The 27,521-nt window shown below is 51.2% G+C and overlaps 1 protein-coding gene across 7 annotated transcripts in view; it reads left to right on the forward strand.

The window, feature by feature from the left end:
• The window catches only part of MSI2 (musashi RNA binding protein 2), a 401,974-nt gene that overhangs the window by 33,347 nt on the left and 341,106 nt on the right, over positions 1–27,521 (forward strand). For 5 of the 7 annotated variants that reach the window (XM_061142598.1, XM_061142599.1, XM_061142601.1 and 2 more), the window contains exon 6: positions 8,335–8,424. The exons of the other annotated variants lie outside the window; for them this stretch is intronic. In XM_061142598.1, the coding sequence (XP_060998581.1) occupies positions 8,335–8,424 (90 nt within the window). The remainder of the gene's footprint in view (positions 1–8,334; positions 8,425–27,521) is intronic. 7 annotated transcript variants of the gene reach the window in all.

Below are 27,521 nucleotides of genomic sequence, written 5' to 3' on the forward strand. Positions count from 1 at the left end.
AGGTGGGGTCTTAGCTGCTGGACCCCCAGGGAAGCCTGTTGCTCTTTCTTAATGGCAGCGTTTTTGAAGACACGAGGATCCCCAAGGTTGCCAGTAGCGCCTGTCTTCAGCTCCGCTTGCCTGGAAGCAGTTCTGCCCGCTCCAGGTTGCCTAAATTTCGGTGCTGGGTGGGCATGGTGGGTGTGGATGGCTACAAGCCTGTCTCTCTGCCCCTGGATCTGTTGAGTCCTCCTGCCTGCACTGTGAGCTTCCCAGGTAGCTCAGCGGTAAAGAATCTGCCTGCCAAGGCAGGAGATGCAGATTTGATCCCTGGGTCGGGAGAGATCCCCTGGAGGAGGAAATTGCATCCCACTCCAGTATCCTTGCCTGGAGAATCCCCTGGACAGAGGAGCCTGGCGGGCTGCAGTGCACGGGGCCCCCAAGAGTAGGACACGGCTGACAGTGGCGTGCACACCTGCGTTGTCCAAGGGCTGGGCCAGTGCTGGCGGCCGTGAGGTGCCAGGAAAACTGTCTGCTTTGGCCTGCCACGTGTCCCTGTTTCTGGCTAAGCCGATGCCCCATGCCCGGTTCTCACTTTGCCAGCAAGAGCTGTGGGCCTGTTTCAATGGGTAACTGGTATATGTGTGTGCACACGTGCAACAGAAAACATCAAAATGTTTGGGGAGTGTTTAGGGAAAATAGCAAGGAGCAGATTGCCAAGATTCTCTTGTATGTTTCTTTTCCTTGCCTTTTTGCTGTGTATATGTGTGATCGGGATCTTGGAGCATTCTGCAATACAGCTCTGCCTTTTCTTGTCCCAACTGTTCTTTCTTACAGTGGAGAGGATACAATTCAGCACCAATATACTGAGCAATAAATAACCTGGAGAAGATGAATAGCCTTGTGCGGTGGTAAATTAAAGTTGATTTATTGCACATAATATATACAGGTGCTCCTAATGTAATTAAGCAGCGAGGCTTTTAATGCTGCAGAATCTGAAAGAAGACCCAAGAAAATTGGGTCTTAATAAGGCTTATTGAAATAACAGCTAAACACACTGCTTAGTACCATTAGAGGATGCTGAAAGATGGATCGACTACTGCTTTTTCTTACGTGTGGAGCTGACGCACCTGACCTGTCATCAGCAGGGCACGCGCTGGTGTGGTTCTTGCTGCCCTGGGCCTGGGTCCTGTTGCGCTGCCTGTACGCTCCGGCCTCATCCCTCTTAGGACCGCCGATCAGGTGGCTGGTCCTTGAACTGGCTTCTCCCAAATGGAGGGCAAGGTTGCCCAGGGTGGTGGAACCCAGGACCCAGCCTCGCTAGCACCCTCTTCTTGGAAATGAGGCAGGCAGGACAGGGCTGGAAACTTCACAGACTGAGCCCCCCCGCCCCGCCCCAGGCCAAGCACCACACTGGAGATGGAGAGACAGGGCTGAACACGAAGTGCAAGACAGCCCCCGCCCTCCACGGGGCTGGGAGAATGCTGCGGTAGGGGTGGAGGCAGGAGAACAGAGGAGGAGATGGATCCTTGGTAGGGCGGGGGGTGCACTTATGGGGACCGGGTTGGGGCACCTGAGAGGGCTTCCCTTGTGGCTCAGCTGGTAAAGAATCCGCCCGCAATGCGGGAGACCTGGGTTTGATCCCTGGGCTGGGAAGTTCCCCTGGAGACAGGAACGGCTACCCATTCCAGTATTCTGGCCTGGAAAATTCCATGGACTGTATAGTCCATGGGATCACAAAGAGTCAGACAGGACAGAGTGGCTTTCATTTCACTTCACTTTCAGAGCGCAAGAGAGAGCAGTCGGACAGCGGCCTCTGGGGAAGGGGGCTGGAGAGTGGGATCAGGGTTTGGGTGGGAGCGGAGGCTGGACAGGTGGTCTGGGGGCCAGAGCAGGAAGGATGTTGCACTCCGTCCAAGATGCGGAACCAGTACCCAAAGCCAGGCTGGAATCACGAAGGCTTGTGAACGATGGGAGGACCAGAGTTGTCTTTGAGAAGGGTTTGAGGGACACCCCTTACTTATGAGCCCAGGACCTGGACATGAGCAGAGGCTGAGTATGAAAAGGTGGGGGCGGGAGTTTGAAGCTCCCGCTGCCTTGGGTCTGGTGATCCGGGGGAGTGGGAGAGGGTGGGGTGTCTGGAGATAGGGTGAGTCAGGGCTGAGCCAGTGCAGGTGTGAGAACTCCCCTGGGGTGCTCGTCAAACGGAGCTGGGGAGTGCCTCACCCTGGGATCTGCAGCTGCTGGGGACCCCTGTGTCTGGGACTGTCATCAGGGCCTCCAGGGCTGTCATTGGTGAGGTGACCCCAAGTTGCCTTTGGGAGTGTTTGGGGCCAGGAATGATGAGTTAGCCTTTCCTGTAGCCTTTCGGTCAGTTCCCTGTCGGGGCTTAAGATTTTAGGGAAGTGAAGGAGAACCAGATATACCCCTGTGCTCTGAGAAAAGACCCTCTTCTCCTAGGTGTGCCCCTCTTGATGAAAACCCATCAGCCTACAAAAGCTGTGCGGGGAGGGAGATCATTCCCAGTACCAAAAGCTTCAGGGTAAGAGCCTTTTAGGTAAAGAGCTCGTCTTTTGAACCAAAACATAGGATGTTATTTTCTTCTTGGAGGGTCACACTTGAGAAACATTTCAACAATTCACTGCTTATACTCAACAAGGTAAAAAAAAAAAAAAAACTCTAGCTACTGGGTCAGCAGTGTTGAGCGCCTGTGGTTTTCAGAGCTGCTCCTGGTGAATCAGGGTGGGGTTTGCTGCAGATCCCGGGGTGGCAGGTCAGGCTGGGAAGAGGGTGACCCAGCGCCCTGACCTTTGGAAGAAACTTCACGTGGCCTGTCCTGCTTCCAGCTTGGAGTATGGAGCCACCAAGGGGTATGTGCAGAGCTTGGGGTGCTCCTGGCCCCAGGTAGAGAAGAGGGGTGGTGTGGGGCCAAGGCTGCTCTGAGTCCTGGGCAGTGAGAGCCTGCCTCTGCCTCTGCACCACTACCCCCCCCCCCCCGCCAAACAAGGATATGGTAGTACTCATGGTACCTTGCCATGGTTGATTACCTGCAGAATTAGAAAAGCCTCACGTATCTGATCACACTTTTTTTTTCTTAGATGTATATAGCACATTCTCTGACTGTATAGTCAGTGCTTTTTTTTCTTTTAAGGAATGGTTGATATTAGATGTAGCTGGATAGGTGATGCATGTTTCCTTTTCCTAAGGATTGTTCAGAGAAGCTGAAAACATTTCCTGTGTCTCTCATGTGTGTGTCCATATCTGGTTCTGTGTCTCCCCAGGGGTGGGTAAGGGAGTGGGCAGGTCCTACAGATGACCCTCACGGAGGCTTCCTGAGGCAGACTCGCTGCTTTTCTTTTCGCATATTTATTGTCTTTATTTGGCCACACCAGGTCATAGCTGCGGTGTGTGGGAACGTGGGATCTGGTTCCCTGACCAGGGATGGAATCCGGGCCCCCTGCTTTGGGGGCGTGGAGTCTTAGCCTCTGGACCACCAGGAAAGTTCCCTTTTTTTTTTGAATTGATTTATAGTGGTGTGTTAATTTCTGCTGTACGGCAAAGTGATCCAGTTTTACGTGTGTGTGTGTGTGTGTGCGCGCGCACCTGTGTATACACACACATTCTTTTTAATCTCCTTTCCCTTTTGTTTATCCCCAAACATTGAATACAGTTGCCTGTGCTGGACGGCAGGGCCTTCCTGTCCATCCGTTCTGGGTGTAACAGTTTGCATCTACTGACCCCAAACTCCTAGGCCACCTCCCCTCCACCCTTCCCCCTTGGTGGCCGCAAGTCTGTTTGCTTGTTTGTGAGTGCTTCTGCTTCGTAGGTAGGTTCACTGTGTCATATTTTAGATTCCACATATAGTGGTATCTGTGGAAGGGGGTAAATACCCTAAGTATATGGTGTTTGTCTTTCTCTTTCTGACTCACTTCACTGAGTCATCCATATTGCTGCACTTGGAATTATTTGGTTATTTTTTATGGCTGAGTAGCATTCCATATGTACCACGCCCTCTTTATGCATTCACCTGTTGATGGACATTTTGGTGTTTGCCTGTCTTGGCTATTGTGAACAGCGTTGCTGTGAACATAGGGATGCTTGTATCTTTTTGAATTATAGTTTTCTCTGGATATGTGCCCAGGAGTGGGATTGCTGGATCATATAATAACTCTGTTTTTAGTTTTTTTGTGGAACTTCCATACTGTTTTCCATAATGGCTGTCCCAGCGTACATTCCCACCAGTGGTGTAGGAGGGTTCCCCTTTCCCCACACCCTCTCCAGCATGAAGTGTACCAATGTTTTCTTAGGTTAGTCTCCAAAGGCAATAGAAATAAAAGCAAAAATAAACAAATGGAACCTAATCAAACTTAAAAGCTTTTGCACAGCAAAGGAACCAGAAAGAAAACGAAAAGGCGGCCTGTGGAGTGGGAGAAAATACTTGCAAACGACGTGACTGACAAGGGTTTAATTTCCAAGATATATAAACAGCTCCTACAACCCAACTGAAGACTGGGCAGAAGACCTAATAGACATTCCTCCAAAGCTCACATACAGGTGGCCAGTAGGCCTGTGGAAAGGTGCTCAACATTGCTAGTTATTAGAGAAATACAAATGAAGACTACCGTGAGGTACCATCTTGCACCAGTCAGAATGGCCAGCATGTGAAAGTTTACAAATAGTACATGCTGGAGATGGGCTTGTTTCTTTTTGATGGATAGAATGAATCCTAGACTTGGGAGCATGCAGGCCTAACCAGCACGAGATTGAATGAATATGACCTTTTTACTCCAGCAAGTGGGGAAGAGATTGGGGCCTCCTCTCTCATAAATCCAGCCTGGGTGGTTTGCTCGGTAGCGCACCCCAGTTGAGTGCTGTTTGAGCATTTGACTTTGAGTTTTAAGTACTGGCAGGTGCAGGGGGCTCTGCCAGATGAGTGTTGGGGTGGACAGCTGGGCTCTCTCGCTGACATCCCCGAGTCAGCCACACCAAGACCAGCTCTGGGGGCTTGTGGTCCTGGGGAAGTGAGCTGGACTGGTAACATCTCAGGGAGCTGCCAGCTGTGGGACAGGCGTGGCCCCCCTTCCCTGCGGCTCGCGGCCCCCTTCAAGGCGGGCCGTCTCGTCTTTGGACCGGCAGACGTCGGCCACAAGTCAGTTGACCCCTTCTCTGTGCTCCCGAAGGACTTGGCAACTTGGCCAACAAGGAGACGGTTGTTAGTTCATTTCTTCATTATTCATGCAGCGAGTGGTGATTAGCATTTAGGAATGTGGTTTCTGGGGGTTCGCTGGGTTGTGTTCATTCGCCGAGCAAACATTTGTTGATCCCGGGCTCTGGGCTGGATGCGGGGTGTGGTGCTGGGGTTACAGTGTTGAGGAAGGGGTGTCCTTGGCCTGTGAGTTGCAGCGTTGGAGAAGGCAGGTTATCAGCAGGTGTAGGTGCTACAGCCCACAGGTGAAGGATGCTGAAAGAGCTACAGGTCCTGCGAGGCGGGCGGAGGGGGAGAGCTGGGAAGGCTTCACGGGGGGACAGGCATTGGACTTGGGTCTGGCAGAGTCAACGGGAAAGACTTGGGCTGTGGGAAGGTGCTCATCTTTCAGGGCACACGGGATTCTTGGCATTTCGTTTCCCATGAAGGATGGCTGTGTGCCTTCCTGTCCTTCCAGGTCTTCCTCTGTCACTCAGGATTTAATACTGGGGTCCTGCCACCGGGGTGCTTGGTATGGAGGCTCATGGTGTGGGCAGAGCGGAGACCAAGAGAGGGTGTAGTGAGTTGTGCAGGTGCCTGTGGCCAGAAATAAGGCTGACTTCAGAGCCTGGCGTGGCAAAGATGCACACCGTGGGGCGCTTTCCGCAAACGAGAACCCAGATTCTGGCTCTGCCACCGAAAGTTGGCCTGCTTTGGGGCATCTTTTCTCTTTGACAAACAGGGTGGGCTGAGATGCGTCATTCAGAGCAATGGACTGGCTTGGTATTAAGATGGTGGGGTGTGCTGTTGGTGCCTTTTTCTCTTGTTCAAACTGTTTTTCTTTGTTCTAGCCAGTGTTTTATTACCGATATGAATCACTGAGGGGCTTGCAGGGAGAAAGGAAAAGGTTTCTGTATAAACAGCTGTCTTGCTGATTCAATCTACAAAGTGGATTTTATAGCGAAAGTATTTGTTCTTGCTTTAAAATGCCAAAACAGCACCGTCATTTCCTCAGCTCAAAGCAGGGTCTTTGAGAATACGGGGCCTTCTGCTGTCACAGACTTCGGTGATGGGGAGGGAATTCCAGAGCACTTTCTTTGAACCAGTCGTTTCTGATAATCTCATGCTCAGGGAGAAAATTTTTCTTTGCAAAGTTTGAGTTACTCGTTTGTGTACCTTCCTCTTTTTGCCCTACCACAAATTGTGGTTCAAAAAAATTATAATTCTCTCTGGTCATCACAGCTGACTACCTGCTTAATGTTTGTGTGTAGACACTTCATTTTCTTTTTTATGCAAGATTTCTTCTTTGCATGATCCGAGATAGTTGGTTGCCCTGAGATTATTAATAAATTGAGACGGTTAATGGGGTGTGACTCAGAACATATATTTAAAAACAAGTTGGAATAAGAAATAGGTCTTTTACAAAATTAATTTTTTGTTACGCTCCTCTCTTGAGCCTTTTTGTTTGAAGCCAGCTTGCTTTGTAATGTTCATATATGCCCGATTGCAATTAACATAAATTACTTTTAAATACCAGTTAGTTGCCGTGGAGAGAGGACAGGGTTGTGGCCGCTCCTGGAGGGTTAAGAGGTTTGGTCATTGTCTGGGTTTTTATCTCACTGTAGATCAAATTCTGTTCTTTTGGAGGCTGGCGGATCTGTCAAAGATTGCTTTCTTTGATGATGAGGAGAAGGACAAAGTCTTTGCCCTGAGTGCCAGCACGTTTTCTTAGCAAGAGAGAGTAAATAATCATAAAATGTTTGCTTGTTTAAAAACAAGTTAGCTTAAATGCAGTATGGTTTCCTGGATTGGATCCTAGAAGAAAAAAGGGTATCAGTGGAAAAACTAGTGCAATCCAAAAGAAGTCTATAGTTAATAGTATTGAACAAGTGTTAATTTCTTAGTATGATAAATGTATTGTGGTTCATGTAAGTTATTAACATTAGAAGAAGCTGGGTAAAGGGTATAGGGGAACTCTAAGCTCTTTTTTCATTCCTTAGAGTCATTCTAACATTATTTCAGAGTAAGTTTTTTTTTAAAGGTATATTTGGGATATTCCTTTTGGTTTGGTAGAGATTATATTTGGCTTGTGCATTCAGAATCAGCCACTTATAGCGAGGGCAGATTATTTCATACCACTTTAGAAACTGGTAAAGTTCAGGGAGTCTGTCCCTCCTGACTTGGCCCCTTTTTATGCCTCCCTTCTGCTTCTCCATCCATTGCGGTAGCAAATCCCTCCCTGCCTGCCCACCCTTCTGAAAACTTATGGCCAGCTGATCTTTGCTTCTAATTCCTTTGGCATTCATTACCCAGAATGGACAGCTGGCATCTGTGATATTCCATCCTTCTCCTGGAGTGTGTCACATTAGACCCTTTGCGACCCCATGGACTGTAGCCCGCCAGGCTCCTCTGCCCATGGGATTTTCCAGGCAAGAATACTGGAGTGGGTTGCCATCTCCTACTCCATGGGATCTTCCTGACCCAGGGACTGGCCCCCAGCCCCCGTGTCTCCTGCATGGAAGGCAGATTCTCCCCCACATGGCTCCCCATGTGAGCCACCCGGGACCCCTCCTCCTGGAAGGTGCGGATAACTGGTTTTTTTTGCCGTCCTGTTCACGCCCATCCTGTGTGTTCACTTTTACTTTAGCAACCAGATTGGAAGCTTCCTGAGAACTGGAGATTTGTCTGGCTCTGTCTCTTAAGATTTATTTAAAAAGTCTCCCTATTACGTAAATAACGAATGTTCATAATAAAAAATGAAGCATTAGAGAATCTGTAGCGTCCAGGGTAAAGGTACCTAAGAGCTGCCTGTCCTCCAGCTGTTAATGAATTAGAATATATTCTTCCGTATCTTTTCTGTGTGTGCCAAAAATATATATTGTGATTTACAAATAAGAGATCCTTTTGTATACATCCATTTGCACTCTGCTCTTCTCAGCTGGCAGCATCCCGTCTCATGGCGATGCATATGGGCGCCTGTGTCTCTCTTTTCTGTGCTCTTATATTGACCAGCACGTTGCTAGGTGCATTGTAGAACATGCTGCTGCTGTTTAGTCACTAAGTTGTGTCTGACTCTTTTGCAACCTCATGGACTGTAGCCTGCCAGGCTCCTCTGTCCATGGAATTTCCCAAGCAAGAATACTGGAGTGGATTGCCATTTCCTTCTCCAGGGGACCTTCCTGACCCAGGGATCGAACCCGCGTCTCCTGCATTGGCAGGTGGATTCTTTACCACTGAGCCACCAGGATCCTAGACATGCGGTAGGTATGCATTATTATCATTGCTTCTGTCATTACATTAGATCAGGGAGTTGATTCAGAACGTCGTAAACGTGGGCTCAGAGGAAGAGAGAAGTCGGAGGTGGAGGCAGGGGGGTGGTTTACAATACAACTTTGGTTTTGCTGGGAGAAAGACATGTTTATCCACCTAATACCTGGGGTCACTTTCCTTGGACAGCAATAGAATTTCAGGAGCTGGAACTGTGACAAGGTTGGAGACTGGATTGAGACAGGGAGGACTAGAGACTGAACCCCAGATGACTCTTCTCAAGTGAAAGTGGGGATGGCGGCGTAGGGGCGGATTCCTGGGAGTTGAGGGAGGACTTGAGGTACAGGCGGTGTCCGAGGTGGTGTGTAAATCAGGTGAACCAGATGGGTAGAGAGTAGGGGTGGGGTTGGGGGTGGGTGGTTGGTCTACGGGCAGGACAACATCTGGCCACCAGTACCTTTGGGGACAAGAGTGATATAGAGAAATGCAGGCAATAGTGATACAGAGAAAATTTTGCTGGATTGAAGGGTGAATTGAGCAGGAAAAGACCAGGCATTTGTATGTGGTAAGAGGATGAGCCCTTTGAAGAATTTCTTGATGAAGAAACTCCTTCCACTGGTGATGCCCCAGAAGGAAGCTCTGTGTACCTCTGACCTGGGCCCTAGGAAGTCTCAGGATGCTCCGTTTTTTCTCTGGAAGAGGGATGTCAGTGCCGAATGCCCACCACCGGGATCTTCCTTCTTAGGTAAAGCGTCCTGGAGGTGCGCTCTGCACTCTTGCAAGCCCAGTTAGCAGGTGCTGTGGTTGTGGAGATTTTTCTAGCATAGATCTTGCTTTGCAGTCTGAATAGATAGATTTCCCTTTTGGTTTTGTGTCCCCTAGATAGAATTTTGACTTGACTCAAGGGAAAAGGGTGGTAGTCAGTACTGAGAGCCCTTAACACGTATAGATGCCTTCAGAGAGAACAAGATGTTCCAGAGGAAAACCGGTTATATGGAGAGGAGAGGCCTTGAGTTTACCCTCAAACCCCGCTCCCTGCCCCAGTCTACGTACGAATGTTGCATAGATGGAAAAACATCTGACATGCACGAGTCAAGTATGAATGCCAATAAAGCAATAACCTACGCAGTCACCACGTGGCTGGGAAGCGCAGTGTTATTCCCAGCCCCCTTCACCTCATGTGTGTTTCTCCCCAGTTGGAAGCCCCCACGCACCCACCCTGTGAGGCTGGCTTCCTCCGTCCCTTGAAGAATACTTTGTGCTGTCCAGCTTGCTGTCTGCACGGGCTGTCCTGTCGACGCCTTGTAGCTGCGGTTCACTGGGCCCACACTTTGTCTTTTCTCCTTTTAATGGACATTCAAGTTCTTGATTTGTTTGGTCTGCTCACGCTGTGCATATGAATATCCTTGTGCATACTTCCTGATGTGTATATGTGAGAGTTTATCAGAATAGACTCGCATGGCTGAGTCATACAGTCTGAACGGCTTAAGTTTGCTGGAAACTGTGTTTGAAGATCTCCTTCTTGGGACTTCCCTGGTGGTCCAGTGGCTAAGATGCCGTGCTCCCCGTGCAGACGACCCAGATTCGATCCCTGGTCAGGGAGCTAGATCCCACACACCTCAGCTCAAAGATCCTGCAGGCTGCAACTAGGACCTGTTGCAGTCAAATAAATAAGCATTAAAAAAAGATCTCCTCCTTGCCGTATTTGTACTCTAGGAGTGGTTGTAGTGGTAGGAGTTTTCATTGCCCTGGATTCTCACCAACAGTTGTCACGGTCAGACTTTTTGACTGTTGTCAGTTTTGTGATGTCACGTTGTGTGTGTGTGTGTGTGTGTGTGATTTACCTCTGGCTGTGCTGGGTCGTCACAGCTGCGCGGGCGCGTCTCTGGCTGTGGTGAGCAGGGGCCCCTCTCCAGCCTGGTGCTCAGGCTCATCGCGGGGGCTTCTCCTGTGGGCACAGGCCCTCGGGTGTATGGGCTTCAGGAATTGTGGTTCCCGGCTCTAGAGCACAGGCTCGGTGATCGTGGCACACAGGCCTAGGTGCTCCGCAGCATGTGGGATCTTCCTGGACCAGGGATTGAACCCGTGTCTCCTGCATTGGCAGGCAGACCCTTACTGAGCCACTAGGGAAGCCCTTGTGGTCTTCATTTGCATTTCCCCAGTCAATAAGGAGGTTGAGCGTCACACTTGTTTTTCAGGGAAAGGACTTTGGACTCTAGAACATACTTACTCAGGGACACAAAACCTGTGGCTTTGGTAGGAGGCATCTTCCCTAGAGCTGTTTTCCGGCCTTGGGGTGGAGCCAGAGGTGTTTTTCTTCTGTGGGGGGAGAATCAGGGGAGCATCTGTTTGACTTTCCACACTTTTCTGAGGGTTTGTATATTGTGTTTGGAGAGTCTAGATGGTGCCCAGTCCTGTTGACCCTTTGTTTTCTAAAAGGCCCCGAGAAGGACAGCAAGCCTTCCTTTTACTCCTTTGATGGGAGCATCCTGTTCCTTTTAATGTGAACAGGCAGATAAACGAGAGTCCAGGCAGGGTCCCCAGGGTGTGTGGTGGTGACTGTGGGGAGTCACTGGGGACAGCCCCGGGCAAGCATCAGGGACAGGACGGGGCCTGGCCGGCGAGCTGGTGAGGAAGAGAGAGGGAGGGATCATGCATTCGTAGTATGGCGAGCAGAGGGAAAGGGACCGGGCAAGGGGCGGTCAGAGGTCTGGGGGGGCTGGGCAGGATGCTGGAGTCCAGAAGCTGGGTATTCATGCAGTAGTTCCCAGATCTGTGCTGGGGACCCGTTGACCAGCAAGGATCCTGCATGCGTGAGGCTAGTCCGTTTTACTACGCGTTCAGCTGAGAGCTTTCATGTGAAAATAAACCTTTGATGTTTTGGAGAATGAGAAAGAAAATCTGCTTTCACACCTGGGGAAGAGAAGCTGCCTATGGGGAAAAAAATGTTCTGTTACGAAAGAATGGAATTGCAAGGCTCCGCATCTGCTGGGTTGGTTGTTGTAGAAACCCTGTGAGGAGAAATGCAGGACAAAATACAGGCTTTCCATCTCAAGTGAAAGCATGTTTAGAGAGGCCATGTTAAGGGGGAAAGACGTTGGAGGCTAACGTTGTGTTTATATTTTGAATATTGTTATGTATTATAAATCTTACCTGTGCTTATGGACAGGGTCTGGGAGAGAACAGAGAAAAATAGTTGATTTTGTTTGTTTGGTGGGGTAGTATTTTAACAAACTCTTGTAGTGGTATTGTATAAGGAAAAATCTTTACTGAAAATGAGCCTGGACTCTGTAGCCTGTTACTTGAACACACCACTCTGAATGCCTCTAAACGCGCATTTAGTTATTGAGCTCCAGATGTGGTGGGCACCTTGAGGACGACGACCCTAGCTCCTGTCTTCAGGACGTTCACAGACTGTAGTGGGATCCCGGGGTGTCAGTACTCCGGGTCTAAACAATGGCTAACTCGAGGGGGAGGTGTCACGCAGGTGGCACCCAGCTGGCCATTGTGGTCCCGGTGGGGGGAGTATAGGCTCCCGCTGGGGGCTCCTGGGGGACCTCTCAGAGGAGGTGGGCTGGGGGGAGCTCCTGAAGGGATGGCGGGTCTGACTAAAACGGAAGGAAGGAGGAGGGCAGGCAGAAGCGAGGGGGAGCGTTGTCCTGAAGCGGGAGAGGCCGTTACGCGCTGTGGCCCCTCAGGATGAGGGGTGAGTGTTAGGGGTCCATCGCAGCTCCCGCCTGGGAGCTCAGCATTCGTCCCTCCTCGGAGGCGGTTGCTGGCAGATGATGAAACCTTCGGGCCCTCTCCTGAGGAAAACAGTTCCACGCACATACACTGCCACCACTGGAGGCCCCCACACAGAGGTCTTTGCATTCAGTTTCACAGAACTCACTTTTTGTGGGATGTTGGGGATGTGGCAGGAATCAGCCCGCAGGGGCCTGGCCCTCAGGGAGCTTCGGGTCTGATGGGAAGGTCAGACCCTGGGGGAAGCGACAGGCAAGGGTGTTCCTCGGGGACGACTGGGTGTTGGCCACAGCTCTAGGAAGGGCTTCCTCAGCTGCGACTCGATCTGCTGTGGAATTGCAGAGGGCGCCCTGGGCCCTGGGAACTTGCAGAGGCCCTTCTCACTGTTCGCAGCCTGGCCAGGGTCTTGCAGAAAGCCAGGGGTCTCTGGCGCCTTCGGCGTTGCAGACAAGCGTAGGAGCGGTGTTGTTTTCTGGGCCTTTGTCCTTAGCAACATGTGTTCACCTGGAGCCGGTGTGCATTCTTTTCCCAAACAAACAGCTTTCAGGAAGAGTTAATAAATTAATCTCCTGGGAAAAGAACCTGCTTCGGCACCGGCGCCGCCTTTAGTAGCCTGCCTGGCCAGGGACTTGGCTGATGGAGCCCCACGCGCGTCGACGATGGCGCATGGCTGCCGATGACGCCGGGCCTCAGATGCCGGGCCCCCGTCGTGGTGAGCACGTGGCTAGGTTCTGGAAGGGGGAGGGCGGCCAGTGTGGAGCGGGACCCCAGCATGGCCCTGGAAGGAGGCAGTCCCGTTTTACGGAAGAGGAAGCTGGCACACAGGTTAAGACTGATGGCGCTCGAATCAGAGCTACATTCCGTGGAGGCCAGGATTCTTCTGCCTCCCTGCCATTTGGTGGTCTTCTCTCGATCCCAGGTCTTTCATGAACAGGTATCATGAACCCGCATGGCACGTGAAAGGCTCTCTGTGAACCCTCGCTTGCAGGGGAAAAGCATTTCCAAGCCTCTGCCGCCATCTGTATTGAGAGAGGATGTGGTGTCGCTGGTGTATTAATAGAAGGTCTAGATGCATCTGTCCATTCAGCCTATAGTTACTGAATGTCTGCCAAGTGAGTAAAACCGACAGTCCTGACCTGGCTTTCTGTCTCGCCGTCCACATGGAGGAGAGGGCAGCCTGGCTTCCCTCGTGGCTCAGGTGGTGAAGAATCTGCCTGCAGTGCAGGCGACCTGGGCTGAAGAGATTGCCTGGAGAAGGGAATGGCTCTGCACTCAGGCATTTTTGCCTGGAGAATTCCATGGACGGAGGAGCCTGGTGGGGCTACATGGGGTCACCCAGAGTTGGACGCAACTGAGGGACTAACACACACCCTTGATTCCAGGTCTTTATGGACAGGTAGCACAAGCCTGCGTGGCATGTGAAAGGCTCTCTGTGAACCCTCACTTCCAGTGGAAAAGCATTTCCGAGCCTCTGCACCATCTATATTAAGAGAGGATGTGGTATTGCTGGTCTGTTAATGGGAAGGTCTAGATGCACCCGTCCATTCACCATGTTTTTACTGGATGTCTGCTAACTGCATGGAACCGATGGTCCTCACCAGCTTACCGTCCAGCCGGCCATCCACATGGAGGAGAGAGCCGCCTGATCCTGCCTTCCCCGCGGTGGGGTGGGGCGGTGCTGGGGAACCAGAGGCCCCTGCGGAGACTGGGTTAGGGCCCACTTGTTCCCCTGCCTGATGAGGAAGAGTGATCGCCTGCCTCTTGCACTTGACTCTGACTGTCCCTGTCCACCTGCAGGCCTTCTGGGGCTTGGAGTTCACTGCCGCCCGCAGAGGAGAGCCCTTCGTGCCTGCTAATGAGACAGAGAGAGTGATTCCCACTGAGAGCTGCTCGTTAAAAAGTTAGCTTCTTCGGCAGCTTCGCCAAATAGATGACCTTGTGGGGACTGAATAATAAAAGGCAGCCCTTTACGCCTCCCTCCCCAGCCTGCTGTCTCCCGGCGCTCAGCTGCAGGTCCCGGAGCTCAGGTCCTCAGAGGAGGCTGGAAGATTTTAAGAGGGACTCAGCCATCTGTCCTCAGTGGATGGCGAGCAGGGAGATTCCGTTGACCTCGCGTGTTTCCGGAAATTGGGAGCACCTGGTCATCGCTAGATGCACACGCCCCTCCTGCTTTTTTTGCTCCTTGCTGTTCAGGGGCTCTGCTGTGAGCCTTAAGACTCTTTGGTGTGTACCACTGTGAGTCACTTTATGAAAATGTGGTGTGAGGATGCCCCTCAGAGCATCTTAGGGAGCAGACGGATGGACTGAGTTATTGTTTCAGCCTCCTTTAACTATGGGGTCCCTGGTATGTTTTATATGAGGAATAAGTCTTTGATAAGTAAATTTACATAGTTTCTGAGGAACATTCTGAGCTTCTAAGGCCTGCTTACTTCTTAAATCTTCCAACGTTTCCTAAATCCTGTTGTCAGATTTCTTCTCTGTGTTTCCTTAACACTCTGTATACTGTGTCCCCCCCACCCCCCACCTCCCGCCCCAGTGATGGTTACTGTTATATGTCAACTTGGCTAGGCTGTCTGTCACGCTCAGTTGTCTGGGCAAACACTGATCTCGATACCACAGTGAAGGAATCTGGAGGTGGGTTGACATTGCAGTCAGTTGAGTTTGACTAACTCAGGTTACCCTCTGGAATGTGGAGGTGGGCCTGATCGCATCCATTGATGATCATGAGAGCAGACATTGAGGTTCTGGTAGAACAGGAAATTGTCCCTCAGACAGCACAGAGAAAACCCTCTGTGGGTTTCCAGGCTGCTGGTCTTCCCTGTAGACTTCGGACGTAACTCTGCAGCATCGATTCTTACCTGAGTTTCCAGTCTGCTGGGCTGTGCAGTGAATTTCAGACTTGCCTCCTCCCCTAATGGTGAGCCAGTTTCTTGAAATAAATACCCCTGCCTTCATCTCTGTCTGTCTCTCTGTCATATCGTACATATCTCCTGTTGACGGTTTCTCTGGAGAATCCTGACTAATCCACCTGCTATCGCAATAATTGCTTGCTTAATTGTCTTTTTCTCCCTGTTGGACCATAGGTAACATGGGAGTGGAGACAGTGTCTGTCTTGCTCTCTGCTCTATATCGAGTGCCTTCCAAAGAGCCTGACACACAGGAGATGGTCAGTAAACAAATGAAGAATGAGTGACGGCTTTGCCTCTGTGGTCAAGCAGACCTGAGTTGCAATTCAGGCTCCAGAGGGATCCCAGGTTCCTGGTGTGGAGCGTGTTGTGAGAACTAACTGAGGTGATGTGCTGGGCTCTGGTGGTTGCAAAGCTGGAGGAAACCGAGCAGGAGTAGCCATCCCTGTTACACACTGCCCCCCGCCCCGTCATGATCATTTCCCAAGGTTGTTCCAGAGGTTCAGTGAGATAATGGATATAAAATTCCTAGTGCAGAATGGAGGGTCGTAAGTGCTGATTCCGTTCTAAGTTCCAAACTTTTTCATGTGCATATTTTCATTAAATTTAATTTCTGCTTAAATCCTATGATGCAGTTTTAATTGCCCCGTATTAATGGTGAGGAAGCTGAAGCTTGGTGACTTAACGCAGAATTCAATAGCAAATATTTCTTGTGTGCCTACTTAGCGTCCGGGATTTGGCCTCGTGTGGGACCAAGCCCACTTCCTGTCCTCTTTCATCTCGGCATGTTGCTCTGGGAGGCCTGTGTCCTTTTGGGCCCTGGTTTTCCTCGTCTCCTGTCATTTCATTGCCACTCACTTTTGCTTGGTATGGAAGGCACATACTCCCTGTAGCTCCACAGGCTCAGGTGGCTCCAGACTGGGAAGTGGGTTGTTTTTCTCACAAAAGGTCCTTTATAAAAAGTTGCTTGCTGGGAGTGGGAATACGGATTCCCGTGGAAACAGCATAAAAAATAATGCTTTAGTTTTTAGGGCAGCCTGTGAAGGCTGGAAGATGGCTATCCTTTTGGGTCTTCCTGACCCTCTGCTAGTTTGAAGGATGAATTGGGTTCCACTGGGTGTGTGATGGGGGATTGGTAGAGGAGAGATCAGCTCATCCAGCCAGCTGCGGTGTGGTCTGATGGGGTGAAGATGGCTCTCAAACTCAGGGCCTCGGCACAGATACAGCGGTACACTCCTTGGCTTTCCTCTTCCTCCTCGGTGTGGCCCCAAGGGCTCGGCCTGCTCCCCGCTCCTGTGACACCACCACTGCCTCGTCCCGGGGTCTCTCCTCCAAGATGGGCTCCTCGGGAGGGTGCACCCTCCTGCCCCGCTTGCGTGCTGTCCTGAGGATGAGCCCTTTTTCCTGATTGGTGTTATTAGTCACTGCTGGCTCCAGTGGGAGGAAACTTCAGCGACGGCAGAGGCCCGGTTCCTCATCTGTTGTGAGAACTCAGTGAGGTGATGTACCTGAGTTCTGGTGGTTGCAAGCCGGAGTAAACCAAACAGCAATAGCGATTACTGTTACAGATCCCCCTGGTCCCCATCATCATCGTTCTCCAGTGGTCTCAAAGATTCAGTGAAATAATGGATATGCAATTCCTAGTACATAAGAGAGGGTCATAAGAGGTTACCACTTCGCTCTCCTGTTGGTCCCACGGTCCCACTGAGGAAAGTGACGCTTGGAGTGGAGGGAAATGACCTGTCCAAGGTCACCTGCTTGCACCTCGCAGGTTCCCCACTGGGAGGGCAGCTGGTATTCTCACCATGGTGGCGACATGCACCCTCGTCTCTTAGCCTGTGTGATCCTGCAGGCTGGGTCGGAGTCTTCTGGGGAGTGTCAGCCCAGGTTTTCCATGGATTGGAGAAAGCCTTTGAAAGGAATTGTTAATTTTATTTGCTTTATTTATTTTTTTAAGAATTGTTAATCTTAATAAGTTAAAATGCGCTGTACAGAGAGTCTTGTTTTGTTTTGTTTTTTAGTATTTGGCCGCACCGAGTCTCAGTTGTGGCACTTGGGATCTGTGCTGTCATGCAGGACCTTCTGTTGGGGCACACAGACGCTCTAGTTGGGGCCTGCGGGCTCCAGAGCACATGTCCCTCAGTAGTTGCGGCACACGCCTTCTCTAGTTGTGGAGCTTGGACTCCGGAGCGCGCGGGCTCAGTAGTTGCAATGCGTGGGCTTAGGTGCTCCAAGGATGTGGGATCTTAATTCCCTGACCAGGGATGTAACCCGTGTCCCTTGCATTGCAAGGCAGATTGTTCACCTCTGGATCAATGGGGAAGTCCACACAGAGACTCTTGGAACATAAGCACATCTAGAGACTCTCTGGTCTACTGGGCTTAATGATCAGAGGGAATTTTAGCCTCAAGTTTGGGGCTAAGGAAGTTGGAGGTGCATCTTTCTTTCCTGTGAGCTGGAAGCTGTGTTCCGAGCGAGGCCCTCCTGTTCCTTGGATTGTGCTTCCTCAGTGCCAGTTTATTCTGAAATCGCTTTGGGCTTTCTGACAGCTCACATTCCTCTCTGCTTCCAGTCAGCTTCCAGGACGGGCTTGCAGAGGAAGTGGCTTCAAACCCTTGTCAGCCACCTGTTTGTGATCCCTACTGTGGGGAAAGATGTATAATAAACTTTGAATATACGTGGGGGGAATTTGCACAGGTCATGTGTGTCTGTGTGTGGTTTTGCAAGAAGAGTATAAGCTGTAAATATGAGGAAATGTTTGCACAAATAAATGAGGATTTAGTCACTGTGACTGGATCATCTCTAAGGGGAAATTCCTTCTCAGAAAAGCAGGTGTCGGTTCCAGATGGTCACATGTCGCTTACCTGCAGGCGGAGCTCGGGGGGGGGGGTGGGGAACGGGGGTGGGGGGGGTCTCGCCAGTAACTGCCAGGACGGGGGAGGTCACGACTCAGCGGCAGAAGGGTTGTTGAGCCAGAGCTGAGTGCTGTTTGTGCAGACTCGGGAGCAGTCTGGCCTGCGAGACGTGGGTGGTAGGTCTCAGTCCTCCGGGCTTCAGCCTCCGACCTGGCAGAGTGTGGTCATGGGGGCGGAGGTGCCCCCTCCGTGGAGTTGGCCCCTGGGGCGGTTGGCACATGACTCGTCTTCCAGAAAGGCGCAGTGGCCGGGCACCAGGAGTGACCTCAGGCCTGTGAGCTGAGCCCAGTGGGAAGGCGGAGCCTCTGCAGAACCTGTCCTCTTCTATCTGAGCCACAGGAAGGAGTCGTGTTTTCTCCCGGGTGAAGCGCTGCGGTCAGACGTCTTCAGCAGGCCTCGCTCCATCTACCGGCGCAGTGGGGATGTTGTTATTGTTATTTGGGGCAGCATGCTCTCTTAAGAACATTTAAATTTCACCATTAGAACAATGAGCTCAAGTATATGCTGGCCCTGTGTTCAGATTTTTTAAATAAAAATAAATGGACAGACAACTCTAAGGGTGCAGTGTGTTTAACAATGTGCAGTGTATTCAACACTTAGAGGAAATCTAGGGGGTGGTAGAACTACGCTTTTATACACTTAGCAGCAGAAGTACAGGGAGGCACAGGCCCTACGATGGGAGGAAAACCCACTGTTCAGGACTGAACAGAGGTCCTTGGCAATGGGAATATTATTAATGAGCGCCGCACCCAACCCTGACCCCACCCTCGAGGCCAGATAAGGAGCAACCCCCAAAATCTCTGTAGGTGAAGAGAGGGTTGGTGTCAGACCCGAGTTCAGGTCTGTTCTTGCTTCTTAATTACCTGGGGACGCTGGGCAAGTTGCTTGTTCTTTCTCAGCCTCCATTTTCTTAGCCATATACAAGGAATGTAAGTGTGTTTTTAAAAAAATATTTTGTTTGGCTACGCCGGATCTTAGTTGCGGTGTACAGGACGTTCGATCTTGGTTGCACCAGGTGGAATCTTTACTTGTGGCATGAGGGATCTGGTTCCCCTGCAGGGGGAGGGCGGGGTCTTAGCCCCTCCAAGTCCCGGCATGTAACTCCTTGAATGACATGGTGACGCCCTCTCGTCAGTGTCGCTGTGAGGGTCCGGTGAGCGTCTATGAAGCGTGTGTCAAGCGGCCCCACTGCCCAGAACATGGTAGCTGCTCATCAGTGGTGGCCCTTGTTCCTGCTGTCATTCCTGCTGTGGCGGTTGGCGGTCTCTTGGTGGTTTTGGCCATTGAGACCAGTTGTGTGCGTGTCTGGGGCTCGCCTGGTGGCTCAGACGGTAAAGAATCCACCTGCCATGCAGGAGGCCTGGGTTCAATCCCTGGGTCAGGAAAATCCCCTGGAGAAGGGGGGATACTCCAGTATTCTAGCTTGGAGAGTCCCATGGACAGAGGACCGGCGGGCTACAGTCCATCATGTCTGCAGTGACACCTGAGCAGATGAGAAAGGGGTGCTGGGCCCCTGCACAGCTTGGGGACGGACATGCTTCTTAGCCTGGAGCAGGGTTCCCTGGGTTTTGAAATTCTATTTTGTGAGCGATAAGAGGCAGTAGCAACTGCACATACAATAAGAGACTCATCGCTCTTCTAGAAGGTTCTAGGAAATCCCTAAAAGGGATCTGATTTTTTAGGGTTGGTGGTGAAATGCCCTTGGCTCAAGAGAGCTGAAGGCAAGAGGAGCAAATTCAATCCACAGTATTATCTTTGCGCTCTGCTCTCTGGGGAGACAGGCCCCCGTGCTTCCATCTGGAGGGGTGACTGGTGAGGTCAGCGGGCTGTGGAGCACAGTGGTGGCACGGTAGATGCTCATATGTGGTGGCCCTTGCTACTGTTGTCCTTGCTGTTGTGGCGGTTGGTGGTCTGCAGGAAATCAGCTGTAGGAGGGCTTTGGCCTTTCTGCCCTTTCTGCTGGTGGGGAGACAGCCGCTGGGGGTGGGAGGGGGGGCTGACGTTGCTGTCAGAGGGTCCTGAGAGCACCCTGTCTGATAGCACCGAGCCACACTTTTTTTATAGTTTCTCGGAACCTGAAGGCAACTTTGCAAGGAAGAAAGTGCCTTCAATCCAAAGCCTGTGTCAGATTGCGTAGCAGTTCCTGCCTACCCTCTCTACCCCCTTCCCAATTTTTCTTTTCTCCACCACTAGGTGGAGGACGCCTGGTATGGGTGTGCTTGAGGGGCTCAGGCTGGTCATGGGTCTCTGGAGTCAAGGCCTTGGGCTCTCGGGGGGCTCAAGTTGGGGGTGGGCTCCCCTAAGGAGGCTCCTGACAAGGGATCAAATGCCAAGCTGGAGTTTCAAGGCTGGCAGCCCCATAACCTTCAAAAGAGCAGCCGCTGCAGTCCCCGGAGTAGAAATTGACCCTAAATAGAAGTGACCCTTTATATTTCAGATTCCATGTAAAAAGGAAAAAAAAAATTGTCACGACAATGCCGGGGCTGTTCTTTACAGGCTTGGAGGGCCCCGGAACTTTTAACTTGACTCTCTACACTTTGAATATGAAGGATCTCTGAATCTTGCATTCATATGAATTCATGGCCTTATTTGGGGCCCACCTCTTGAACACAGGTTTCCAGGCACCACCTTAATCCCCAAGAGGGGGTAAGATTCCTCTGTTGGTGTCTCAGGCCTCCTTTAGGGCTGCCATGAAGTTTAGCCGTGGCGGGTCTCGCTCACATAATGCACGTTCAGAACATGTCCCTGTGACTCTCTTTGGTCCTCTTTCCCAGCGGAGAACATGTCCACACCCGGGGGAGGGTGAAGCAGCCGTCCAGAGCTGCCTTCTCGCCCTGCCCCGTGTTTAGTTACCACTGCCTTTTGACAAAAGAATTACTTTCTCTTCCTGGGTTTGAATCGAGGACCTTTTGTGTATTTACTGCAAATGTGATAAATGCTAGTCTTGTGGAAACCAGCTGCCCCTTATGGTTGGGGGCGGCGTTTTTAACACCTGGCAGTTTGCATTTCAATATGGTGGCTTAAAGCGTGCGCGCACACACACACACACACACACACACACACACACAGTAAAAACAAAACCCAGCTCAAAACACAGATCGTTCTTGGCTGCCAGGAGGGAAGCAAGAGTGGGGGAAGCGGCAGAACGCCCTGGAACAGGCAGCCAGGCAGGGGCCCTTGCTGGGAGGTGACTGCCCACGAGGGGAGGACCACTGTCCTTTAGTTGCATCAGAGTGACATCCATCACCACTTCCCGTGTGCTGTGTCCTGTGCGAGATCTCTGCCATTGAGGAGCTCACGCATAGCTGGGTGTCCAAGGGGGGGCAGGTGCCTGCAGGACAGGGCACCTGGGGGCAGAGAGGATGCCCAAAGCGCTGGGCCTGCTGGGCCAGGCAGGGCAGCTTCCCTGAGCAGGTGGTGCCGGGGTTGGGTCTTCAGAGATGGTAGCTTGGCATCCTAGGCCTGCTGCAACAACATACCATGGACTGGTTGGTGTCAAGGCAGGAGTTCATAGTCTCACAGAAGTGTGAGACCAAGGTGTCAGTGGGGTGGTCCTTCTGAGGACCCAGAGGGAGGGCTGTGTTCTAGCCTCTCTCTGTGGCTGATAGGCGGTCCTCTTCTCCGAGTCTTGCTGTTGTCTCCCGCTGGTGTGTGTGTCTTTGTCCAGATTTCTTCTTTTCATAAGGACACCAGTCATACTTAGGGCCTACCCTGAGGACTTCATTTTTGAAGAGCCTCAGGTCTTAGTGGCGGCACATGGGTCCTCCTTGCGTCAGGCAGCATCTTCCCTTGCAGCGCACGGACGCTCTAGGGGTGACTCTCGGGCTCAGCAGTTGCGACTCTCAGGTTTTGTTGCTCCTCAGCTTGTGGGATCTTAGTTCCCCCACCAGGGATCAAACCCGTGTCCTTCACTTTGCAAGGTGGATTCTTAACCACTGGACCACCAGGGAAGTCCCCCGATGACTTCACTTCTTCAACAATGGTACCTCCAAATGGTTACATGCTGGGGTGCTGGGGTCAGGTCTTCAGTCTGTGAAGTTCAGGGGGACATGCTTCAGCCCACAACAGATGGTAGGATTTTCCAGGAAGGTGGAGCAGTTGTAGGAAGGGCTTTCCCCTCAAAGGGAGTAGCAGGTGCATAGCTACCAGGGCGAGAAATAGCCCTGTGTATTTGGGGAACTGCATGTATTTGGGAGTATATGAGTTGGACAATGACAGCAGGTGAAAAAGGGAAAGTAGCGGGTCAGATCGTTTGTGAGTCAAAAGTTTGGACTTGATCCGAGAGCCTTGCAGCTCAAAGAGTCATCTCAGAATCAACAGCATCAACCAGGAGCCCCTATGGGAGGAAGAATCTCAGGCCCCCACCCCAGACCTGCTCAGCATCCGTGATTGACAAGATCCCCAGGTACATGGGTGCATTCAAGTATGAGAAGCACTGGACTAGAGCAGTGGTTTCTCTTGGTTCCTTGGTTGCCTGGAACTCCTTTTTTAAAAATATTTATTTGGCTGCAGCAGGTCTTAGCTGCAGCATGTGGGAACTTTTGTTGCAGCGTGGTCTCAATAACCTCAGATGTGCAGATGACACCACCCTTAGGGCAGAAAGGAAGGAAGAACTAAAGAGCCTCTTGTTGAAAGTGAAAGAGGAGAGTGAAAAAGTTGGCTTAAAACTCAACATTCAGAAAACTAAGATCGTGGCATCTGGTCCCATCACTTCATGGCAAATAGATGGGGAAACAGTGGAAATAGTGACAGACTTTATTTTTTGGGGCTCCAAAATCACTGCAGATGGTGACTGCAGCCATGAAATTAAAAGACACTTGCTCCTTGGAAGAAAAGTTATGACCAACCTAGACAGCATATTAAAAAGCAGAGACATTACTTTGTCAACAAAGGTCTGTCTAGTCAAAGCTATGGTTTTTCCAGTAGTCATATATGGGTGTGAGAGTTGGACTATAAAGAAAGCTGAGCACTGAAGAATTGATGCTTTTGAACTATGTTGTTGGAGAAGATCTTGAGAGTCCCTTGGACTGCAAGGAGATCCAGCCAGTCCATCCTAGAGGAAATCAGTCCTGAATATTCATTGGAAGGACTGATGCTGAAGCTGAAGCTTCAATATGTTGGCCACCTGATGCGAAGAGCTGACTCATTGGAAAAGACCCTGATGATGGGAAAGATTAAAGGCAGGAGGAGAAGGGGACGACAGAGGATGAAATGGTTGGTGGCATCACTGACTCTATGGACATGAATTTGAGTAAACTCCAGGAGTTGGTGATGGACAGGGAGGCCTGGTGTGCTGCAGTTCATGGGGTTGCAAAGAGTCGGACGAGACTGAGTGACTGAACTGAACTGAACTGGACTCTCTAGTTGGGGCATATGCAGGCTTAGTTGCCATTTAGCACATGGGATGTTAGTTCCCAGACCAGGGATTGAACCCCCGTCCCCTGCATTGGAAGGTGAATTCCCAACCACTGACCACCAGGGAAGGCCCTGCCTGGAACTCTTCCCGTTAAAATTCTGATATGCTTGGTTTGAGGTGTGGCCTGGTCTTTGTCATTGTTGTTATTTTTGAAGCTCCCCAAGTGATTCTAATTGCAGCCAGGATTGAGAAATTCCTGTTTGGGGCAGTGGGGAGCCACAGGGAGTTTAAAGCAGGGTGTGGTGTGGGGTAGGAAGCACAGAAATTGCTTCTGTCCTATTTCCCAAGGGCAGGAGATGCTCGGCCTTGGAACCAGAAGGAGCCCCGTCCCTCCGGGGACTGTCCTGCTGTTATTTGTCTGGGGCAGGTCAGAAGCACGAAGGACGGAAGCCAGCTCACCTGCCTGTCATGGGGGCCCTGACCTGAGTGTGGCTCAGTCTTCTCAGGCCCCTGGGTGGGGGCATTTAACCTCACTGCTGCCTGCATTTTCGAGTGGTGGGGTCGGTAGGGATGAGCCTCTCCCAGGGGCCGTAGGGCAGCCATGCAGGAGCAGGAGAGGAATGCCCAGCCAGGGTGCCTGGATGTGGTGTTCCTTCCTCCTATTGCACTGGAGGTTCTGGAAGGCTGGACCCGCTCCTCGGAAAGGATGCTTTTCATGGCTGTTGCATACACCAGATAAGCTCTCCAAAGCCCACTGGTGATAAAGGTGATCTAGAGAAAACAAACATCAGTGAAAAAGCAAACAAACCCAAACACCCAAACAGCGTTTATCCCGGTTTAGCGGAGAGACTTGGATTAGGCAGGTCACATGGCCCACAACTTCCTTCAATCCTTAGGAGACTTCTTCCGTGGAAATCTTTTTCGGCAGCTTTGCAATTTTGATTTTCAGTTAATTAGATTTGTGCTGTTTGGGAGACTTGGTTAATGCATTTCACCCCACAGAGCTGATTTGCCTCTGTCTAAATTAGGTCTTTGCTACAGCAGAGGGTGTACCCAGGATATGCGAATACAGGCTCACAGGGCTGTTGAGAGGCCTTTAGACAAATAAACAGGAGAGGGCTTTGAAATCACCATTTATCACCATCATCGTTGTTGTGGAATATTGAGGTTCCACTGAGTGGAGAGAGGTGTTCTTCAGAGAAAGAGGGTCATCACATGACTGCACAGTGGCCTTGTTTCAGGGTTCTCGAAATCCAACCCTGCTCATAGTCAGCTTGGGTTGTAACATTAATGAGAAGGGTTCTGTTTGGAGGGTGTCACATAGTGCATAATGTCAAGTAATGCATTTACCATCTCTAAACTCTTGGAACTGAGACGGACTGTAGGAGTTATCTCAGCCAGGCCTTCAATTTACAAGTCCGGGAAACTGCGAAGAATTGATGCTTTTGAACTGTGGTGTTGGAGAAGATTCTTGAGAGTCCCCTGGACTGCAAGGAGATCCAACCAGTCCATCCTAAAGGAGATCAGTCCTGTATATTCATTGGAAGGACTGATGCTGAAGCTCCAATCCTTTGGCCACCTGATGCAAAGAACTGACTCATTGGAAAAGACCCTGATGCTGGGAAAGATTGAAGGCTGGAGGAGAAGGGGATGACAGAGGATGAGATGGTTGGATGGCATCACTGACTTGATGGACATGAGTTTGAGCAAGCTCTGGGAGATGGTGAAGGACAGGGAAGCCTGGCATGCTGCAGTCCATGGGGTTGCAAAGAGTGGGACGCGACTGAACTGAACTGAGGGTTCTTCCTACATTTGAGTTTGGAAAATCATAGGCTTCTCTTCCTTCTCCATGTGTCCTTGTCCCCCTCCTCCCTCATTTGAGGTGGACACAGAGGAGGGGAGGGAGGTTAGTGTGACTGCGTGGGTGTTTGAGAGGCCTCTCGCTGAACTGAGGAACAGCCTGGGGTCCGGTTTTATGGATTCATCACAGATTCTGGCCTTTGTTCCCGTTCTCCCATGTCAGAGATTATAGACTGCTTGTTAGTGATATGACACCAGGAATCATAATTTAATAATTTACATCCTGCTGCTCTTCTCAAAAGGCTCGGAGGCAGCAAGGAAGAAAGGGGAGCTAGGTAGATAGAATCAGGGTGTTCAGAGGAGCTCCAGAGCCGTCTGTGTAGGTGGGCTCTGCTTTCAGCATGCTTGTGGATAAGATAGGCAGGACCTGTGTGTTAAGAGATCATGGGTACTGCCCAGGCTGGGGGTTTAAATTACCGTTGCTTCCTGTCTGTCATCTCTGATCAGTTCCAAGTGCCTGGAGTGTGCACTCGATTAGCCATGCCTGTCAAGGCCCGGGGGTGGGGGCATCTCCTCTCCAGGCACCACCAGCTGAGACTTCGATGTCTGGAGAATCCTATTTTAGGCGTCTTAGAAAAGGAAACAGACATCACCTCTGTCCTTGGGGGAAATTACAGTCGCATCAGGGAGGCAGAATATAAGCTCGAAGAGGACTTAATGCCCCCCAAATCTTAACCATCTCAATTAGTGTTATTAGCATCATTTAGTAATAGCCGCCCTCGAACACTGCATCACATTTTGTGGTTTTCACACGTGGAGATGCCTAGAACAGACAAGAACTTATGCGCAAGATAAAGAAGTCAGGACATGAGATGGGGTCTTACTTCCTGCGGCCGTGCAGCTGGTAAACACAGCCCAGGGCGTTGGGGCAGTAGGGACCTGTCTCAGTCCTGCCTCTCAGGAAAGGGCCAGGAGGGGGTTAGTGCAGGATGTGGAGGGCAGGCAAGGTGAGCCTGTCTGGGCACGAGGGAGGAGGTTCAGGGAAGGTGTTCGGTGCTCCATAGGTGGCATCTCCTCTAGATGTTCATTTATTGGAGCCTTTCCTCCTGTCTAGACTCTAGGCTGGTGTTATCTGAGTCTTCATCTGGAGACAGCGTTCTGATGATGATCCGAGAGCTCCTGCCTCACTTAGGAGGTCAGCCTCGGGCCCTGGCCTTGGAGACCTGCTCAGTTTTATTTTCTTCTTTGTTCAGAAAGGGTGGCCCCCTTACCACGGACGATCCGGTGGGGGCCCAAGAACTTGCAGGGGGCTCACTGCAGTTGAGGCTGTCTTCATGAAAAGCTTGAGTGGAGCAGGATATGGGGACCTCCTGTCTACTCCTGGGCTGGAGAAGGTGCCTGTGGGGAGGTGGGGTTTGGGGTTGCAGGGCCTGGGGAGAAAAGGGAGTCAGACCTCAAAGCACCCAGCGGGCATCCCTGAATCCACGTCTCAGAGCCTAGGGAGTGTCTGAGCTGCAAGTTCCCTCTTTTCTATTTCCTTGTGTTGTTTCGCCTTTTAAGTGCAAAGAAGATGCCGCACAGCGGGAACATCTGTGCTCCTCGGGACTCTGTGACTGATTTGTTAAATGTAAATTTCCTAATGTAGGTTATGGAGCTGGTGAAGGGGAGACGCAGGCAGGCTGGCTGGGGAAACATCTCTCCCCACTCGGCTTCACGTGGCGCGTGTGGCTCTGGGGGCCAGCCTGGAGCAGGGCCGGACCAAGGCTGCAGCTGCCTGTGCCCTTGGCCCTTGCTTGTGCCCGTGGCCTTGGCCTTGCCTTCCTTGGAGCCGGAAAGAAGCAGCGGCTGGCGATCATGTGACCGGGTGGGCGGAGACAGTTCCCTCCATGGTTGTGAAGAAGGTGGTCAGAAAGACACAAAGCCTGCACTGTTGCAGGGGGGTGGGGGCCTCGGTAGAGTTTTTTAGGGTGCCCTGGTTATTGAGTGAGGCAGTCAAGTGAATGGAGCCTCAGAGATGTGGAGTGACTGTCTTGAGATCACACGAACAGTTTGGAGGCGGTGCAGCCAGCACAGGGGCTCGGACACCCCGGTTCCTGCAGGGCAGACCTCACCTCCTCAGTTCAGGGTGCATTTCTGTTCACATCTGCAGCACGGGAATGCAGGCTGCCCCCTGACGAGCGGATGGGATGGTGTCAGCATGGTGACCCTTCTCCACCTGTGCAGCTCCGGGTCCCATCAGACCAGGCAGAGCCTGTTTCCTGAGGGCTTGTTTTGTGACTGGTGGTGTGCAAATTGCTTCAGACACATCTGCTCAATTTAATCTGAAACACACCCAGATCCTATCAAGTAGGGGTGTCTTACACCTGTTT

Source organism: Dama dama, chromosome 5 (genome assembly GCF_033118175.1).
Source record: "Dama dama isolate Ldn47 chromosome 5, ASM3311817v1, whole genome shotgun sequence".
NCBI classification, from domain to species: domain Eukaryota; kingdom Metazoa; phylum Chordata; class Mammalia; order Artiodactyla; family Cervidae; genus Dama; species Dama dama.